The 20,633-nt window shown below is 40.1% G+C and overlaps 3 protein-coding genes across 7 annotated transcripts in view; 1 reads left to right on the forward strand and 2 right to left on the reverse strand.

Annotated features, from left to right (window-relative positions):
- LOC143422469 (ankyrin repeat and BTB/POZ domain-containing protein 2) overlaps positions 1-15,618 on the forward strand; it is a 35,869-nt gene extending 20,251 nt beyond the window's left edge. For 2 of the 4 annotated variants that reach the window (XM_076893133.1, XM_076893134.1), the window contains exons 3-14: positions 9,165-9,369; positions 9,683-9,928; positions 10,203-10,682; positions 11,122-11,452; positions 11,562-11,797; positions 11,924-12,126; positions 12,209-12,943; positions 13,082-13,350; positions 13,494-13,699; positions 13,804-14,097; positions 14,168-14,350; positions 14,490-15,618. In XM_076893133.1, coding sequence (XP_076749248.1) covers positions 9,165-9,369; positions 9,683-9,928; positions 10,203-10,682; positions 11,122-11,452; positions 11,562-11,797; positions 11,924-12,126; positions 12,209-12,943; positions 13,082-13,350; positions 13,494-13,699; positions 13,804-14,097; positions 14,168-14,350; positions 14,490-14,696 — 3,595 coding nt within the window. In that variant the 3' untranslated portion in view covers positions 14,697-15,618. Of the gene's footprint in view, positions 1-3,640; positions 4,396-9,164; positions 9,370-9,682; positions 9,929-10,202; positions 10,683-11,121; positions 11,453-11,561; positions 11,798-11,923; positions 12,127-12,208; positions 12,944-13,081; positions 13,351-13,493; positions 13,700-13,803; positions 14,098-14,167; positions 14,351-14,489 lie in introns of those variants that run through there. The other 2 variants (XM_076893131.1, XM_076893132.1) reach the window with 2 other exon arrangements.
- The window catches only part of LOC143422434 (E3 ubiquitin-protein ligase RNF14), a 223,599-nt gene that overhangs the window by 139,294 nt on the left and 63,672 nt on the right, over positions 1-20,633 (reverse strand). The window lies entirely within an intron of this gene.
- Syx13 (syntaxin 13) lies at positions 16,950-20,485 on the reverse strand. Of its 2 annotated transcripts, none has more exons than XM_076892880.1 (6): positions 20,463-20,485; positions 19,155-19,358; positions 18,833-18,998; positions 18,565-18,692; positions 18,179-18,312; positions 16,950-18,103 (listed from the first exon to the last, which is right to left on the reverse strand). In XM_076892880.1, the coding sequence occupies exons 2-6, from the start codon at positions 19,355-19,357 to the stop codon at positions 17,928-17,930; spliced, it is 807 nt and encodes a 268-aa protein (XP_076748995.1). In that variant the 5' UTR covers position 19,358; positions 20,463-20,485; the 3' UTR covers positions 16,950-17,927. The 2 variants fall into 2 exon arrangements, with proteins under 2 accessions (XP_076748995.1, XP_076748994.1); XM_076892879.1 differs by lacking the exon at positions 20,463-20,485 and adding an exon at positions 20,154-20,314.

Consider the following 20,633-nt stretch of genomic DNA (forward strand, 5'->3'; position numbering starts at 1 on the left):
CGAGCGTAACAAACGAACGTGCAAACGAACACAAAAATGCGATCTTATAGCCACCGTAAATCCCGCTCACAGATCGTTACCCCTTCTCTTCGCGCGCACACACGCAACAACCGCGTTTCCCAATACCGCCAGTTAACAGTTAACGCCCTTCGATCGCGATAAACGTGGTTTTGCATAGAAAAGGGACCGGCCGAGCGCGATGAAAGGATCGTGGAGGGGAAAAAAGAAGAAAAAAAAAAAACACGGCGTCCGAGAATCGTCACGGGACGTGGTTAGGGCGATTCGAGTACACGGTCATAGGAAGTAGGATGGCCGCCGGAAACTCTCCCCCGAAACAGACGCGAACGCGTTTGCATACACTGCCGCTCAAAAGTTTTCAGCGTGTTACAATTTCTGAGCAATCGTATTTCTCAACTATGTAATTATAAAATAAGAGTCACAATCTGTATTTTATCCATAACGCGATACCATTTCTAGAATAGAACTCCGTTTATTCGACTCCATCGGAGAGCAAGCTTCGACTCTTCACGTTAAATCGATGACCAGCAACAGGTTAGATAAGAGAAGTCCTGCAGGTGCTAAAATAATGGTGTTCGTTAAACGCAGTCCCACTAACTGGAGATACTACCATATATCGATCTTAAATGATACTTACATAACATTATTTTGACGCACAGTGTATCTGCTAGAAGCATATATTACATCACGCTCTAAGTTATACGATTTGCGTACTACCAGCAGCAACGCCAATGATAAAATGATAGCTATAATCAGAACTAAAATATTTAGAAAACACTCAAGGACCATCTTGTCCCAAATGATACAACAAACATTCCCCGCTTGTATTTTACTAATCAGTAGTTTAATCCCTTTTAGTCAGTATTTAAATACGAAGGGTCAACGAAAGTATTTAGTGTTTTAATGCTGACCAAAAGTTGATTGAAATGCACAGACCATTTAATTCATACCTGATATCTCCAAAGCGAATACAATATTTCTACTGGGGTAACCCCGTATACAGTGCGTGAAAAAACTCGTTTCGTGCGAATAGCGAAGGGTAAACCAAACTTTTGCACGGCATTGTATGGGTGCGTATCCGTGTACTTTAATGCGGTACATACGTATGTACGTATATGGTGGGGCATCTAAAGACACTGTTCGTTTGCACTCTCCCGTTTCCTACGCTCTCTGTCCGGTGAAAAGAGCATAACAGTTTACAAGTGGCAGCCAGCACTTAACCACGCTACGGAGCGGGACAAGAAACTGGGGACGCGTGTGCGATACGCCGGACGTGGATTTAAAGTGGAACACCGCCGGGTTTGATCTTGTTCGATCGAGGAACGAACTGTATTAGATACCGTGTCTTTACTTACCATTTCTCGTTACTACCGCCGTTATGATTCTCGATCATGGGAGATTACGGTTCTCCTCGGTTTCGATGGTACTGTGATTTCTAAGGTGTCGCGAGAGGGGGAGGGCGTGAGTGAAATTGAAAAACGAGATCGCTCCAAGTGTGATGTGTGATTTCAGAGGTGGAATTCTTTTGTCGTCCTTGTTCCTTATTGTTTTTCTGTATTCGTAGCTGCGACGGTTTTCTGTTTAATTACTGCCACTTGTTGATGGTCCTAGAACAGATGAACAATGCGAGCATATTTGAGAGTAGCCTCTGTAGATTCGATTTCAATCTTTTTAACACCAATCTGTCGATTTATATAAGAAACTACCACGACCCGATCCATCAATCACGATTACTTCCGTATTGCTCAGATATAAGTTGTAGAATTCACTCTCTTTCGGTCTTCTTCGATCAAAAGTAATTTAACCAGTTATATGTCCAGACGTTGCGTTAATGTAACGTTTCGTCTAATATTTTTTTTTTTCATCGAGGAATATTCGGTAATGTTAGTCAGCTGAGGAGAGAATTGTGGTCCAAGGGAAATAAGAGGATTGCTGCCGCGTGAGGCGATTTATATGGAAGAACCTATGAATGAGTCTGATAGATTAGTGGACGCTGGTAGAAATTGGAGATATTCCGTTCGGAATCGATTTTCCACGGAGCAGAACGGTGAAAGTCGCGCACGCGGACGCACGAGGCCGCGTAATTGGTCTCTTGTGTTCTATGTTTGGCCGCCCAGCGAGCATTTCGGTACGGTTTCTCACGAATTCTTGGATAACGATATTTTTGCCAGTCAGGAATGGACTTGGTTCTAAGCAAATCTCTCATATGCTCGGTTATAAGAGGATTAGAACATAAGATTACAGATTCGTCGTGCATTCGTTTGAATTGTGTCCAAGTAAATATCGTTCTATTCCAAAAATCTGCATATCACGCTGGAAAAGAAATTATTTTAGCTCGACACGAGTCAAGTTTCCTTTGTAAATGACACCAGAGAATTTCCTTTCAGTAGAGAATAGCCATTTGTTTAACCCATTCCAGAACACTCTATATAAAGACCGTCCATCACCGCTTCCTCCTCAAAGAGACCATAAACCGTACTGCAAAGACACGCATAGTAATGACCATTCGTTTTAAGTACACTGATCGTTCTCTTCATTCACGAGGAAAGAAAAGAGGAGGAAGCTGAAGAGGGAAGGAGGAAGAGAAAAAACGTTCCCACGCGATAACCGTCGAAGCTCCCCGTTTTCGTGGTACTGTTACGCCGGTGCTCGAGGGGTAGAGACGCGGCGAAACGAAAGTGATACGGTAGCCGTGCTTTATTCGTCGACATTGCGCCCCGCGAAGGAAATGCGCGCGTTTCACCTGCTGATCCCGTCGCCGCGAACCGTAATGTCTTTAGTCGCGTGCCGGAACCGGGACGCGAGCTAAAAAACGGCTCGTAACGACTCGGTAACGCCGATTGCCCGCGGTGATTCGCAATTCGTGACCAGACGAACGCGATTCGCTTGGATATTTATCGCGTCGATAAGGTAGACGAACAATTTATCGGCAGATTGGGATGTCTTTAAACGCGTACAGTGGCTACGAAGTACGTGGCCAAATTTGATACATTTTTGGGTTTGTAAAGTACTGTTATACAAAAGAGGCTATTTTATCATTCGTTACTTAAACGTTGAATTTCTCTAAATTGATATGGCTTGCTAATGGGATTTGAACTATGATTGGATTTAGTAACACTGTAGCATACCTTCAAGGTGCTCAATTTCATATCATGTAGCAGAACTTTCATGTTGCTATAACAATTTGGCATTCAGGAAGTGAAACGTAGAAACCAAACGAAAGGAAAACTGGGTTCTTGCCAATACTTTTCGCAGACGCTGTGTACGTACTTTGAAACAGGAAAATTATATAAAAGACACTTTAATCTTGATTCTGCGAGATACTGAAGAAATTTGTTACTTGTATCAAAGTGCATTTCAATCAGTGAACCTGGCAAATAACATAACATCTTAAAGGACTTCATCGCACGGCCAACGAATTGCTCTAACAGTTTAAATCTTTCCTTCGCGTCGAAGAAAACGTTTCGTCATTCGAATAATCAGAATAGTGTTCTGAATAACGCGATAAAAAGCGGTTAGTCAACGGACATCCTCCCAGATAACCGGCCGACGACCACCCTGTACTCGGAACTCCCTGTTTCTGGTTGCAGTCTTCGAGGGTTCTAGTAAAACCGCGTCACCGACTTCGAGGATTCTAATAAAATGTATTCGCGCGAGTGCACCAGATGACATGCGATCAAGGGGACGAAGACCATGCAACGGGAAAGATTGCATTTGCGTGATCTGCCGTGAGTTAACCGACTATACGATGCCCGGCAACCTAGAGGCTCCACCTCGTCGCGAGGGCGTCAACTTCATCTTGCGTCGCGCGTTGCCTTTTACGAGCAAATCACCGTCGAAAGAATGGCTGAATATCAGCAATAACACGGCCGACCCGGGGTCCGACGACCGCGGAGATGGCGCCACGATTGAGGGGAAAAGTCACGTGACGGAGATAGAGGGCAAGATGACTCAAGTGACCAGAGGCAATATTGGGAAAACCGACAGAGATGTGGCTCATAAGACTGTGATCTACTTTGGTGACAGCAATCAGAGGCAGAACAATAAATTCAATCCGAAGGAAGCCTCGTCTCAGGTTGCAATTCGAGACGAATCGAAGATGGTAGATTTGAGGAAGGAGGAGCAAGCAGACGGGCCGGAGGACGGAAGAGGTAGCGGTAAGGGGCAGAGTGAGAGGCAACGTTCAACGGTGAGCCTGGTGGAGAACGAAGAGCCCAAGGTCACGCACGAAATTGTGGTGAACGTCAGCCCTAGCAGGGAGGACGTGCTGAGGATCGAGGAGGACGAGAGCCAGGTCGAGGATTATTGGTCCTTGCCGGGAGACAGTAGCGGGTTCAAGGCAGACTGGAGCTTCGTACAGCAGTGGCGCCTGAGGGGGTAAATCACTCTAGACTTGCGTAGCGACGGGCATGATACCTCTCGGTTATGCTCAGCGATGGGATTGATATGATTTATGTCGATGATAGCCAGGCAATTTGATATCTATATAAGCACGGTATTACCTCTCTGATTGGGACAAACTCGACGGGGGGATGCGCTATCGATCAAAAGATTGGTAGTCACTTCTGAAGCTTGAGCCATACGAAATTTCGCTCCAATTTTCTTCCGAGTCCATTCTTCCGTTCTTTCAGCGTGATCTTGAACTTTTGACCAGTAATGCAGCCGTTCCGGATGTCACTGGCGTCATCTCCTTGCTCTTCAGTTACGTCGAAAACGAGAATCAGGAACGTTCGTCGCATCGTGTATTACCTGTAATTTAAATTCGTACAATTTCGTTAAGAAATCTCCAAGCATTTTAATCAAATCAATTTCATAATCGTGGAACAAGAGATATAAAGAATATCTTTTTCTCATATTCAATGCCCATTGGCAGTTGAGACATCGTTGATCGCAAATCAGAGATAACGCGGGCACTCCCTCCGAGGATGCTTCAGGAACTTTTAGGGATAACTCCGCGTCAATTAGGTAAGGAAGAAACGTGTCCGTTGGAGAGATAATATTGTACACAATAGGAAGCACCGATGGCTATCGAAATCTTGGATATACCGTGCTAACTCTCAGTACCGGTTTCTCTTCTATCGATGATAATCAATACCAATGTCATAGCAGCGAAGTGAATACCACAGGTGTATACAGCGAGTCAGAAAGTTATTCGCACAACTCTGAGTGTTGCAACATGTTCAAACGCGTCGCAGACGCAGAGTTGAAACCGCAAAAAAGAAGCAGGAGCTGTTCTCGAAAGAACTGCAGTGAGAGAACTCCTGCGAACGAACCGCACGAACGTCGAATTTCTCGAAAATCATCAGGCAGGCTTGTATCACTCCCATCGCTAATCTTGTGTTCACCGTGACGATGAAAAATGAGCGTGTTACCGTGGGGCCCGCGCGTGGAATTCGCGTAACCGCGCTATGGTTCGTTCTTCATGGTGCTTAACGGTTTTTGCGGTAACTTGTAAGAGACTGTAGGGCCTTGATTGTGGAATTTGATGAACGACACGTTCATCAATTAATGCTCTAGGCGTGGTGCCTTTGGTGGGACCGAGTAATAATCTGAGGATTTAAGTTGTTACGTGTATATGGACATTTTTTTTTTAATTTATATTCCCGCACGTATAGACGCTTTCGATTGAGCTTGGATAGAGGATATATCTACTTAACTGGCGCAAGTGATGCCTCCACATCCTGAGCATACTCTATTTATAAATTTTCCATAATCGTATAAACATCCGCAGCCCACTGATCACATTATTGGAGCAACCTCTTCGAGACATGTGTTTTCATGAGCTTCCTTTCATATGGTTCACTCTCGATCGCCTTTTACTGAGACGGGCACTCTCACTCATCCCACGCAGGCCTCTTCTTGTACACAGCTAAAGAGATTCATCAACGTAACGCGTGGTTGACTAAGAAACGCTGGTAATTGAAAATATTCCAGTCTGAATGAAGTAGGTCATTTAGAATCATCTCTCTTCAGATTACAGGTAATTACCGGTGCATAAGTAAGGCAGTCTAGATGCAGATATTTATTGCTAATATAGAACTAGCTACAACAAAGCATAGAAATTAGTATTTTACCAAGAACCGTGGAAAGTGGATAATTTATCACTGCATCAAACTATACGTACAGCAAAACTCGGTGCAGAATATTTTCTGTGAAACGAATCCTTTGTAAAAAGTAGAATTTCTTCGACATTTACGATTATTCTTAAAACAGAAACCATTAGAATTATCGTTCCAATAATTCATTATGATTTGCTTCTGCGTTTTGTCGAATGCCGATCCCCAAAAGAGGAAATTATTCTCGTCAGGCATAATTGGATAAGGCCCGTTGAATGAAACGTTCACCAGCAGTAGCGCCCCTTCGACCCGACTATCCGTAGTTGCAGTTAAGGGCGCGTTTCTACCGGGCCCAATAAGTCCCACGGAAGGCTGCGCGCGCGCGGGGCAGTTCATGTGAAAAGCAGGTGCGTTCGAAGGCGTGCACGTACTGCGAATATTAATTTATATCGAGTGAGTCACGCGATTCGAACGTACAGCTTCCGTCGTTTCTGATCGCGGAAAAAACCGCTGAGGAGAAAAATTGAATTAGACGGATTCAAAGCGTGAACCACATCTTTTGCAACGCCATAGATTTCTGTTCTAAATGGTACCAAAGAGTACATTATTGTTATGATATATAAGGAGTTGCAATTATGTTTTATGCCTTGTTTGCATTAATAACGAGATGCTCTACGCTGGCCCTAGTAATAATTAGAAACGAAATGTATGTAATTTGATTGATTTTTTCCGTATCCGAAGGGAGAACTGGTTTTCTTGATAGCATGCATTGGAACGGGAGGAAAAGGAAAATTAAATCAGAAGAAGGAAGTCGTTACACAATTCAAGTTTTGCTTTTCCTATAGGTTTTGGTATCGTCGGACGCATTAAAAAAAAGTTCGATCTGTTGAGACTATCTAGTTTATGTTACCGGTGTGGCGGAACAGGGTTTGTTTATATCACCAATAGTAGAGAATAAGTACAGTCTTGGTCCATTTCGAAGGAAGTAGTTATTTAAGTAGATAAAATTAAATTGAAAGTAGTCAACTTGTTTAACATGAGCATTAATCTTTTAAATAACTCGGTACCTGAGAAATTGATACTTATAATAAGTAGAATATCATCTTTGTAACAACTATTTTTGCTACATCAGAATTCCTCTTGCATCTTAATGTAGAGAAGATAACAGTAATAATAGAATGAATGCAGGGTGTCTCATTTAAATCTATACTCTATAAAGACTATATTTCCGAGACGATATGAAATTCTTCAAACAAAATTTTTTGCCAAAAGCTCCGTAGATTCCACGATAAAACTTACCAATCAATTCTCGCGTGTACCTCAACGCCGTTACCCTCTTGGACACACATTGATTCGCCGGTGGAAAGCGAGCAAAGTCGATTTGTTCTCTCCATCGCAGCCACATCAACATTATTCACCCGACGACGTATATAATTTCCATCCAGAGAATTTCCATCGATCAAACCGCCTTTACTTAATCCATTAACCCCTTGCTCACCCGGCTACTCGACGTGGCGGCTAGAAATTGAAGCTTTTTCTCAACGATTTCAATTCCAAACCGTCAGAGCACGCGGCCAGAGCGATGGAAACGCGACCTAATGGGAAACGCGCGAGCCTGAACGCCGTATGCTTACGCAGAAACCGGCCCTTACGATTAATTACAGGCTCGGGTGCATCGTTGGGAGGACGACCCGTAGATTTTTGGAACGCGATACTTTTTCTCCTCGTCCGGCACAAACCGAATTTATTTCCGTACCCGGCCATTCACTCGCCAAGAAAGAATTCGTGGCTCGCGAGCATCTGGCGCGACGAACAATCGCCTCCGAGGTAAAGAAAAAAAGAAACAGGGGCTCCGGTTCGAGATTTACAGAGCACACGTGGATCACGATCTGTCCTCGTCGATACGTACTTATCGATCACGTGAATCTCTCGTTACTATCGTATCGGCCGGCAACGCTACTAATTTGCACACCGGAACGGCGCTAGCTCGCGTGCAATCGCTGGTTACGTAACATCGAGGGGATTTCGGGAGCGGAGAATCGAGCACACGAGAAACCGTGGCTTGGCGATTTTTATCGACGGTTCTTATCGACCGAGCCACCCTCGCGAACTAATTCTCATCTATAGAGAGCGCTTTTAATGATTCAATGGTATTATATATACGGAGAGAATGATTGGCTGGTTTTGTGACCGAACTAATTTTCAAATTTTCAAATTTTTTTATACATCCTTCTAATTCTAGTTATTTTATATATGCTTATTGCTACATATATTGTTAGTTTCGTGTCGTACGTAATATCAGAATGCCTTCTTGTCCTTTCAGAAGACACAAAGTCGTAAACTACAAATACGATTTATCGCAGGATCACATCAGAACGTGTAAATTATTACGTTTCGTCGCAGAAGTCCACCCTTACCGTCCTATTTATCTCTTCGATCACCGATGAAGGGATTACAGAGTTTTGTTGGCTCGTAGATTACCCGTGCCCGGTCGGAATCACTGATTTTCCTCGAAGCTGAACCGTTTCAACGGAACACAACGGAACGGATGCATATTCTTCCTTAGGTGCTCGCTTTCTCGAGGCGAGTTAAAAAAAAGGAAGAAAAGAAACGAGAATCGAACCGGCGCACAGGCTTGCCTGAATTATTTGGCGGGCAATTAACGAGAAACTTACCTAACAGGATATCGAGTATCGACTTTATTTATTTAACATTTCTGTAACGTGCTCCCTACGAAACGGCCTACTCGCGCGACTAATGTATACTAATGCCGAGGTTTCGAACAAAATTGTTTGTTTCGTTATTTCTATGAACGTCTCGAAAGTTTGGAAACATACGGAACGTACAGGGAGAGAGAGACTGTGATAACAACTAATTAGTACAATTTTTGAAATTCTTGGAAAGCAGTGCGACCGATACATAAAATGATTTATAATTTTAGTGAAAGAGAAAATGTGTCTGGCAATTTAGAGGAAAAGCAGAGAAGAATTAAACACTCATTTAATTTAAAACGGAATTCTGGAGAATATTAAAATGGTAATTTCTCGAAAAGAGATTTTTATCTTTCTGACGTATGTTTTTTTCCTTTAGACCCGCCGGCGGCAGCGGACGAGATTTATATTGCCCTCCATACTCGAAGGATTTCACGGAAAGTTCTCCAAAAAACGGCGTACACAATATGGTACACATGGTGGCGGAAAGGGACACGGACAGCGTTGCTCCAACGCCAACGCCTCAGCATCCTCATCACTCTCAACACCATCACCTTAGTTTACACGAAATTCGCGCGCTTCAGGTATTTCAAAGTGCTTCTCAAATTTCATTATCACTTCCCGATCTTCCTCAACCTCTTGAGCCAAATACAATAATAATAAATAATATATATATAATTAATCTTCGACTCCTTTCGCAGACATCTCTGCGCATCGCTTGGATCACATTATCCAAATGCATTCGATAAAATTGTCAAACGACCGTTGTAACATATTTTAAAAACTTATTACAATTAAACAAGTATACTCATACGTCTTGTGCGGCTATATACGTATATGTGTATATACTCACGGTGTCAAAGGGCGAATGTTTTAAAGTATGACTATCTTTTCCAGAGGCGACCGGAATGTACCGGTAATAGCTCGTCGGATGAGAATCGATCGTCCGGACACGCAAGCATGTCGGACACAGGTGGGCACACGAGCAGCAGTTCACCACCGCATCGTCACCATAGGGCGCACAGTCCCCAACAGCTGAACTCTGTGCCAGAGGACGACCGCTTATCGGCCTCGGTTACCCAGAGAAATGGCAGGAGTAGATCTGGACAGAATCGCAACAGACACAGAGCTACACCTGTCAAGGTGTCCTTCTTACAATGATACATATATATACTCACGCAAACATTCACATTCTTCTATCTTTGAGAACTATGTTTTCCAATGATCCCATGTAATCGAAGAAACCCTGCTTTCTTACTGTATTCCTTAAGTCAGAGGAAGAAGTTCAAGAGAGTATTTCAACAGAGTTACTGGCACGTTGTCAATTTACAATAGATTACATCGAATTAATGCTTCGTACTTCTACACGTTACTCATCATGGCCCCTCAGTTTCTTTATCGGATCGCTTTACCGTAGTTACAGGTCCCCTGGTCAGGCTCCGGTCTAGAAGACATCAAATTGGCTATACAGCAGCTTACAATGCGCTCCCACAAGTCTTCCTCTACCTACTCCTCCTTAAGCGGTTCCGAGAGTTCAGAACCAGCTGTAAGGAGGCTGATGAGACACTCAAGTCTGGAGACCATTAACACCAACGTGACCAGCGCCGACGAGTTCGTTTGGGTGGACTCTCATAATCGACTGGTAGAGCTACAGCAATTACCGTGGACGCACCACGATGTGCTACGCATGTTGCAGAATGGTCGCACCAGGGAGCACATGGAGCAGGTCTCTATGGAGACGATACCCCGGCTCTCATATCTACTGCAGCGGGCGCTGGTTAGAATCGGCCGAGAAACCCAGAGACTAGCCAAGCCTGTCGGTCTCTGCAGCAAGCACGAGGTGTACAGCGCGTTTAAGATCGTCCTCTGTCCGGCCTTGGCGGACTCTTGCACCAAGGTACGTGAGATAGAACACGAGATATATTAGTAGATTCTAGTTCATTCTTATTAGAGTTTAACTCAACTAATGGAATTTGTAATTAACCCCGCTACAAGTAGGTAAGCCAAGACAGATGAACCTTGTAACAGCCAGTATCATTTACTAATTCCTATGAACCTTTGTTTTGTACATGTCTTGCTTTTAGTGGGAACTATGACCAAGGTAACGTGCGATCTGATAATATAAAGTTATCGACGTAGAAAGCATCTCAGAAAAATCGGAGTATAATAGTAGATGTAGTGCAGGGAGAATGAAAGGTGTACTACTCTTTTAAATGACCTTGGACCACTACCCGTTTCCAAGCAAACTATCGTTACCATAAATACGCAGTTAGAATTTATCGCGATCCAATAATGATTTAATACAAAACATTCGTCAGCTTATATACCTTTTACAGGCATGCTTACGGGCTGCAGCGATGTTCGCCGTATCTGGCGATCAGCTGAAGCAATCGAAAGCATCTCGATCCGGACTACAACTACCGGTGGGACGATTTCTTCGCTGGATGTCTGATGTACGGCTAGGAAGAATGATACACGAGTACGCGGCTATATATTTGACCGCTGGAATCGAAAATCTGCTCGAAGAAATATTGTTGCAGTGCATACCGACTGATCCTCATACAACGTTGACCGCGACCATGTTGGAGCATGCCATAGCGAATAGCGGTGATTTATGGGGCCTCCTTCAACCGTACGCGCATCTAAACGCTGGTCGAACGGCATCAGGTAGAATCGTCTAGCGTCAGCATCTCTCGAAAAATGTCACGTTTTTACAATTATTTCACGTTTAATATTAGACTTACTATCTCTAATTACCCAATCACATAATTTGCAGGCGCACTTGCTATGCCACGCTGGGCCAGCGTCAGTTCCCTCAATTCCTCTTCATCGTCCCGCAGCGGAAGGGACGCTGCAGGATCCGCGTTAGAACCGTCTCTCCTAACAACCTGCGTGGGATCGATGTCAGAGCTGATGGATTTAATCTCAAAAGTGGCACAAGCAGGACGTTCGCCTATACCACTGACAACCAAGGCATTGAACGCTCTGTTTTATTACATGAGGTGTTCTCAGGTTTGCTCGCTCGATACTTACTTTATTTACACACTCAACTTTCCTATAACCGCATAGATGTGCACGAATTACTCATCGACTGACATTATTTTTGGAATACAATCTGACGCAGTAATATTAATGCAGTTAGAGCATGGCGAGCGAGGTTCTGGGATTCAGGAACTCGCGTACGAACGAGCGTACGTCGTGCTTCCGCCGCTGGTCGAGTGGTTGAGAGTAGCGACTGCTCACGCAGAACACAGGCACGGATTGGTTGTAGATCAAGATGATATTAATCAAGCTGCGAGATTACTATTGCCTGGTGTGGACTGTCCGGTCAGACCAATATGGTAATACATAATACAATTCATGCACTAATGAGAGAAGATGGGATTTATATCTTGCAAGATTATATGTCAACATTTTCCGTAGCTTCGAGGAAGTCTCTGTGTGCTCGAAACGTATCGACGACACCGAATACGTCCGCCTCCTAACCATGGACATGGCCTTCAAGATGTTAACCAGCGGCCGTACAGACCTCATAGCCCAAGCCATGCCTCTCTTGCCATCGACAAAAATCAACACCGTGAACGACAGTGGCTTCACAGCTCTAATGATAGCGTGTATCAACGGAGATGAAACGGCTGTTTTAGCTTTGTTAGACGCTGGGGCCGATTTGAACATCGAAAGTCCACCTCCGACTAGTGGACAGTCGGCAAACACACCTTCTAAGACCCCAGTAACTCCAGGCGTGTCGAGTGTTAAAAGTCCAGCCGCGTCGTCCGGTATTGTGACTCCAGGGAAGAACGCACAGTCCCCAAATTCATCTTCCGGCTCGCCAAGCGCGACGAGCAACGTTTCCAACAATACGTGCTGCAGTCAAACTGGATTCAATGCAGAGACACAACACTGGACCGCTTTAACATATACGGCTCTGTTAGGACATAGTAACATTGCTAGAATATTATTGGAGAGAGGCGCAGCGGTAGAAGGTGGTGCTAAATTGAGCGAAGATAAATCTACGGTTACACCGTTGCAAGCAGCCACAGCTTCCGGCAACAACGAGATGGTGGCGTTACTTTTAGCTCACGGAGCGCAACCATTTTTGTCAACTCTCATAAAGGATTCGTTCTCGTACTCTGGTTCTGCTCAGCGTGGATGTTACAGGTAAGTGGTTTCATGTACACTATCACCGCATACAATATAAACTGCAACACACGTTTAACACACGTTCACTGTTCAGAAGATTTACAATATACCAGACTATCAGATTGTTTAAATGATTAAGTTGTTCCTCATTTGTAGCGCAATATCAGTGGCGACAGCTCATGGTCAAAGGAGTTGTCTTCATCAGTTATTGTCTCATCCGTTAAATTTCTCGGCGAAACGAGGGGAAAAGGAAGTGTTATCATTAGAAGAAATCCTTGCGGAAGGTAGCGCAGGTAGTAGCCCGCAACAGCAAACTGTAGATGGAAGAGGAAACAGAAGGGAAGGGAAGGAGCCGGTGTTTAGTAAGGTCCAGACTAAAGCTTTGCAAGAGGCGATGTACCATAGCGCTGAAAGCAATCATTTAGGTAATACTAATAACTTTACGGAGCCGTTACTTTCTTTAGCATATATCTCACAATTATCGTGGCTTTCCTAATAATAAAGATTTCTAAGAATGTCTTTAAAAGCACGGTTTACACAAAGTTCTGCTTGAATTCGAATTTTACAGATATCACGATGGAACTGCGTGGATTAAAAGTCGGTTGGACGTTACACTGTTGGATGCACAGTCTCGCAACGGCGCACGAAATGAGATTAGATTCAGTGATCGATCAATTGCTTCAAGATTTCCTTCAAGTATGCCCAGATGACTACTCGACGCAGTTCGTACAAGAATGTCTTCCGTTGTTGTTTAACATTTTTAGGTATAGTAAGGTGAGTCACACTTCGCGTTTTCATTTTGATTGATCATGCTGTAAGATTGTGATGTCCTATTGTAAATCTTCAATTTTTAAATGTTGCCCGTATTTCATGCGCAGAAAGAAGGCACGACTCTTCTCCTCGCAGACATATTTTGCACGTGCTTCGGATGGGAACCAATAAAACCCATCAGGGACACTACACTTTCCAGTGGATCGAGAATTGATCCGAAGTTTGTAAATAATCCAGAGTTGAGCGATGTACAATTCAGAGTGGAAGGCAGAGTTTTTTACGGCCATAAAATCGTTCTGGTTACGTCGTCGCCAAGATTCAGAAACATGTTGAGCTCGAAATTATGCGAAGGAAATCCTCCTATTGTACAAATTAACGATATCCGGTACCACATTTTCCAGGTAGGATAATGTTCTAAATCATTTTCAATCAATTCCAGTCATCTTCTTAAAACTTGCATTTCGTTTTAAGATGGTTATGGAGTTCTTGTACCATGGTGGTTGTGCCACATTAGAAGTTAATCAAAGCGACGTGTTGGAGTTGATGGCTGCTGCAAATTTCTTCCAACTGGACGGCTTGCTTAGGTTTTGCGAGGCTCAATGTTCATCAATGGTTGATCTCGACAATATCGTTTCTATGTACATTCATGCAAAGGTATGGTATCTTCTCCAAATCTTTAATCGAAAGTTTTCCTTCGTGCATAAATTATGATGGACCCATAGATACTTGCGCAAAGTTATATCTTTGCAAACACAGTTGAAGAAACGAAGTGCAGTCGTGTAATAATTTTCAGGTCTACAATGCCACGCAGCTTTTAGAATATTGTCAAGGATTTTTGCTGCAAAACATGGTAGCTTTATTAACTTACGACGATTCGGTTAAACGTTTATTGTTCGCCAAGAAACTGCCCAATCACGACGTACTCGCCGGCCTTCTGCTCACTTTGCAGGCGAGAATAAAAGCTAGACGAACTCAGCAACAAAATAAGATAAAAGCTTAGAAAGATGCGAGAATCTATACACGCAATATAGCTAGCGTCGTCACTATCATTCTATTTTGCTTCCAACTGTAATTATCGACATACTTACGCACATTTAAGTGACGTTTCGTCGTTTATAAAGAACAAAAATGATACGTACATGAATTAAGACTGAATGTTCTACGATTTATTCTATAAATTTCTTTTTTATCGAGTATTTAAATATAAATTTCCAAGTACCATGTTACGGATTAGTATTCATCCGCGTTCAGTTCAAGGTAGTATAACATAAAAGTTATGCTTCTACTATGCATTCGTTTTATTCTTGTTGTATAGTATTCCTCGTTCGAATACTTTTTTTTCTTTGTACACTATGATATATAGAATATATAAATGTATATTAGATATTCTTCGAGCTATATAAATTATACTGTTATAAATGACTGTTACGCGTATATAATGATTAAGGGATATAATTATTAAAAATATAAATTTGTTCGTCGCAAATTTTTAAATAATCTTGTAAATATAAAAGTAACTATCATAAAATATAGAACATGGTATGTAATATGAAATAAGTTTTTAGTGATATTAAACTATTAATATATACATATAACAAATGGACATATATATTTTGTATATAAAACAAAGCTGAGCAATTTATGCGCGATAAATAAAACGTCAATGCGGAACGTTAAACTGTTATCTCCACGTATTGATAACACAGCATAATTTGTACATCACGATTGCCAATAAATTATAAATATTGTGATAATGAAGTCGTCAAACGATAATTGTCTTGCTTTTTCCGAAGCTTAATAAAGTTTTATCTATATTTCTTTTTTTTATCACATTTTGTTTACAAGTAATTACAAGTAATTACTTTATGTATATATGGCCTTTATCACACGATTGATATTCACAGCAAATTATTTCAGAAAAAGAACGAAACAGAATATCAAGGTAGAAAAAATTCACGAAAAGTAATGCTATTGTGAACTTCAGTGAAGCTGAAATCTTATAAAACGTATTGCTTTCTTCTTTTCCTACTATTTCTTCGATAAATAAAGACTTGTACCTCTTAAAGTAATAAAATATTACAAACAACATGACACATTCCAAAAAACAAAAGAAAAAAACGTAATTTCATAACTAATACAGTAAAACTAGTTAATTAATCGAACTTCATTCGCGTAATCAAGGTCCTACTGTACACTTACTAGCCTGTATATATCGCGTAGTTTCGTTACTGTTAGAACGAAACAGTTGTAAACCGATATCTGCGTACACGTTAACGACGTAACAATGTTGGTACTCATATATAATGCAATTTATTTTGAATGTCAATAGTTAGTTGTATATATATACAATATTCAAGTTATAACCTTAATGATAATGTAATCACTGGACTTTTAGATTTTGGAATGCCTAATAATCATATCAAGAGTCAAATTGATCTACAGAAAATGGTTGTCTCAATCTAATACGCTAATTGATTCTGTTTTCTTCCTCGTTGTTAGCGTTCCAAGCTTCAGCAGACATACAAGCAATCCGTGACAAAAGGATGTTACAATTCTATTAAATAATTATTGTAAAAATTATATATTCACCATTTATACAATTTATCCGCGCTTAGATTAAGAATACGATTTTTTTCCCGTCCGTTTTTCATATTTTCGTTCCCATCTCGATAAATTATTACATATCTATTAACGAACGTTGCAATGATACGCGTACAGTCTTATAAAAATATGAACTTGTTAATAATTTTAAGAAAATCATCGATAAACATCTCCTACTGTATGTATAGTCGGATACCTATTTCTTTCAATATTCTCTTAGTACCTGTATTATGCATAGATAAAAAGCGAAGTAAAAATGTGTATTATTGTTCTACTTCTGAACACCACATGTTGTACATTAACGCGCTATTTTAAGTAATCAATTAGTAAAAGCGAAGGAGCTGTATGCTCGGCAACAAATTTCGGTAATACACTTGCCCCTCGATTTACACGACTTTTGCATGTGAAGATTAAAACATTTCTAATCGTAACGATACCAATTAAGCCCAACACATTAAATCGAATGAATTAGTTTAAACCACAGACTTGTAAAATTCAGTGTGGCGAGATATTGAGCTAGAATGGAAGTATCGTAATATTGTCATATTTAAAACAGTAATGCTATGAGTTCCAAAAGAAAGAGTACGCAAATTTAAATATACATTGGAATTAAAAACAATAAGTAACAGTATCCACGTATTATCGTGATTTACCATATTTGCAATCTGAAATAGAAGAGTAACATCTTATGTATTATGCAGTACTGTTTTCGTAGAAAAACCACATAAGATATGACGATCACCATCATTTTTCTTATTTAGCGATAGCAAATGAATTTTTCTGAAACAAACTTTTAGGTACACTTTTAACTCGCTTAAAGATACTTTTTCGTACTGCATTCTTCATATACCTTCAACAAAAAATTTGTTTCAAAAGATTCAAGTTCTATACTTAGCGGAGAATGAAAAAAATTAAAAACGAATTAGAAGCATTATGACCTTATAGATTATTATAGCCCAACGATGAACACCGACACTAAAAGCTGTAGACTTTAAATATCTAGCAAAGGTAGTCATCGCCTATAAAGTAGTAGTTTTTCCTAGAGTTAAATAACCCTTCTTACTCTGTATTGCTCTAACACTTTGAATATCTAGGACAAGTTACACGTAGTGCAGACCAACAAAAACCATATGTAAAACAATTACACTGAAGTAAATTAGTTTGCACCCACCACTTTTGTAAGTAAGGCGACAACTAGAAGTGCTAAGTAAGAATGTGAAGACGGCTGATGAGACGGCAAATTTCTTCCTAGACAACGGGTTGTAGAAAATTAGAGCTGTAATATAAAATGTAATACAGATACCGAATACCCTCATTATGTGCCACTTCAATCTGAGTTAACAAACTCAAATTGCTACAGAATCAAAGTAAGAAATAGAACAAGTAATGTGCAACAAAAGTACAAGATATTTTTCAAGCTTGAAGATAAACAAGAATAACATGTTAGAGTTATACGTTAATCAATTTAGAAATCAATATAAAACAAGTCTATCCTCTCCCCATATTGCATGTCCGGTATATAAACTGGCAATTATTAATTTTTTCACGATAGTAGTTTTCTACAACCAATGATACAGATTGAGACAACCTTCTTCGTATGCTTGCAGAGTATCTACGGTGATCAGGAGCGCTAACTTAATCTAGAGACTAGAATGGTAATTAGTACACCAACGACTATCATCACAAGTAACAGTAGAACAAGAAGTTTTCGTCGATATTTACTTTCGTAATTACTTCCCTTGACTAATTCTTGCGCGCCCAACTCAACATTCCCATGTACATTCTCCATATGGTTGTCTATAGTATCTGCAATGAAAACGTCATTTTGAGAATTGATAACATAACGAAACATTTCCATGGGGTTGAAGCAGAATTGCTTACTCAATGTATCGCCTTGTTGATAGACTAATGCCGCAAGTTCGCGCATTATTTGGTTCACATCCAAGATATCACCTTCAATCCGTTTTATTCTATCTTCCCTCTCTAACAGTAAACCTTGTTGAAATTCGAGACTCCTAAGCACGAAAAACAAGAGATTGACATCACTCTAATTTGGGACAACGAGCAATTAAAAGCTTATTTCTCAACGATTACAATGCTGTTATCCTAATTCCAAGAAATTTGTAGTTTTCGAAACAGTGACAAATATATATTGCTATTATTACAACGCTGAACCTATATGTACACATGTAGGATTGTAAATACATACGCAGTCAATGTGATATCACTTGTATGAAAATATTAATATAGAGAGTATTTTGACAAACCTTTGTGTGGCTCTGTGTTCATCCTCTTGAACTTGGAGTAAAAGTTCTTGTTCCTCTTCCTCTGGATCCATTGAATGTTCTACATTAGTCGTAAGCAAAATATGTCTCTTCATTTTCTCCGCAATTGACTATAAATTGCATTGCAAAAAGAAATTACAAATATTTAATAATATTATGCTCTAAATACTTAATTACGTATAATAGAATTTGTATTGTCTTTGAAGCAATCACACAGTGGACCATAATGCATTAATGAAGTATTTCTCACCTTTTGCATATCTGAGTATCGTCTTACTGCATCTTTAAAATCGGTGGTGAGCTTCTCGATTTGCAGTTTCTGTTGTTTATCTCCCCTCCTCATTAGCACTGTCAGTCTTGCAATATTTTTGCTTGTTTGGGTTACTACTTGATTTGTGCTTAATTGCGTTACGTGCCTTTTTCCATAGAAAAAAGGAAAACATACAAAATAAATTACGAATATAAACTAAACATAAATCTAGTGTACATTATTACTATACAATACTATATGCCATTAAAACACTTTACTCTTCTTTCAGATCATCTTATAATAAGTTATTATGATTACTTACACCTTATCTCTTAAACCCTGATTATCTTTATTGGTTCCAATATTTTTGTATGCACGTTCCAGTGTCCTCCAACTTGTGTTAATTGTATATATATTAGTAGTAATATTCTCACTGAGACTATAAAGTTCGGTGGGACTGAATCCCACATCAGGTACATCTGTCCGTTGATCCGTGGACCCATATGTTTGAGAACTGTGAGCCATTCTGAAAATAGAGTATAATTCTTATCATAATGTATTCTAGCTTTATAAAAAGTGAATATAGTTATGAAACTCAAGAGCCACAAAGAAATGCATTTAAAATTCTATACGAATAGTTTCCTGCACAAGATTACATATTTCCATTTACATAAAAATATTCAATGCAATCGTAAGATTTGTATGACACATCTATGAATAACACTGGTATATTATCACGCGTATGAATCATTAGTAAAATCTTAATCCTATGAATACATTACGCTAGAACTTTTAATCTTCAATCGTCTAACTTAATATGACAATAACAACAATTTTTATTTTGTAAATATGTACAGAATTGAAACAGTTAGACAGCTATACTTAACTTTTTACAACACTGTTTAATATACGTGCATTACATGTGCATAACCAAGGGTATATCAATTTAATCGTACACGAAATTATTTCTATATTTTAAGTTACTTTTAGGTTTTAAATTATACTTATCTATCGCACAATAATGCTGTTAATAAATGAAAAAAAGCATGGAACACCACGAAATACAATGAAAATATCAGACGAGTGATTCGCGAGCTGTCATAAAAAAGGTACGACAATTAATAGAAGTATTGCGCCATATTACGCGAACGACGAGGTTAATTAAAATTTCTGTCGATGTATTACAATTATTCTACGCGATTACATGCAGCCAGACAGCATTCGTATCTAATGGTGTACGACGAATAAAGGTGAAACAGTTCAATTGATGGGAAACGACGCTGTGTAAATGAACACGAACGTCACAAGTTGTTCAACAAACCTGAATTATTTTATCACAAATACTCTTAATATCTAAATAGAAATTGCTTTATTAATTCACATTTGAATAATTGAAACTATTTTTATGTATCGAATCCTAGAAACTGACAGTTGCTTAAACGACCTAAAGCACCGCCTATGTGACAATAGGTCCCTTATATTCATAGCCGTGTATTTAACAGATATCTATATTACCGATGTTTTACATTTTTTCAAAATTCTGATTAAACGTTTACGAATACGTGTCTTAAGTAGCATACGATAAGGATGCATCCATTTTTCGTAGGAAATTATTAATAACAACACGTACGCTTTACGAATTTCAATCTGGCTTCTAATACACGAACCAATATAATATAGTTGCCGTGTCTAAACTACCGGCGATACTACCAGACTCAAACTAGAGTCTCATGGACATTGTTGTGCCTTATTACGATACAACGTAATAATTTGCGACACTTTAAATAGACGCAACATTTTT

Source organism: Xylocopa sonorina, chromosome 3 (assembly GCF_050948175.1).
Source record: "Xylocopa sonorina isolate GNS202 chromosome 3, iyXylSono1_principal, whole genome shotgun sequence".
NCBI lineage: Eukaryota > Metazoa > Arthropoda > Insecta > Hymenoptera > Apidae > Xylocopa > Xylocopa sonorina.

Coding starts and splice junctions, on each gene's coding strand:
- Syx13 (XM_076892880.1), bottom strand. CDS start 19,357: ATGGCTCACAGTTCTCAAACATATGGGTCCACGGATCAACGGACAGAT. Junction 18,999..19,154: donor CAGGGTTTAAGAGATAAGGT/GTAAGTAATCAT, acceptor CTATGGAAAAAG/GCACGTAACGCAATTAAGCA. Junction 18,104..18,178: donor TCAACAAGGCGATACATTGA/GTAAGCAATTCT, acceptor TTTTCATTGCAG/ATACTATAGACAACCATATG.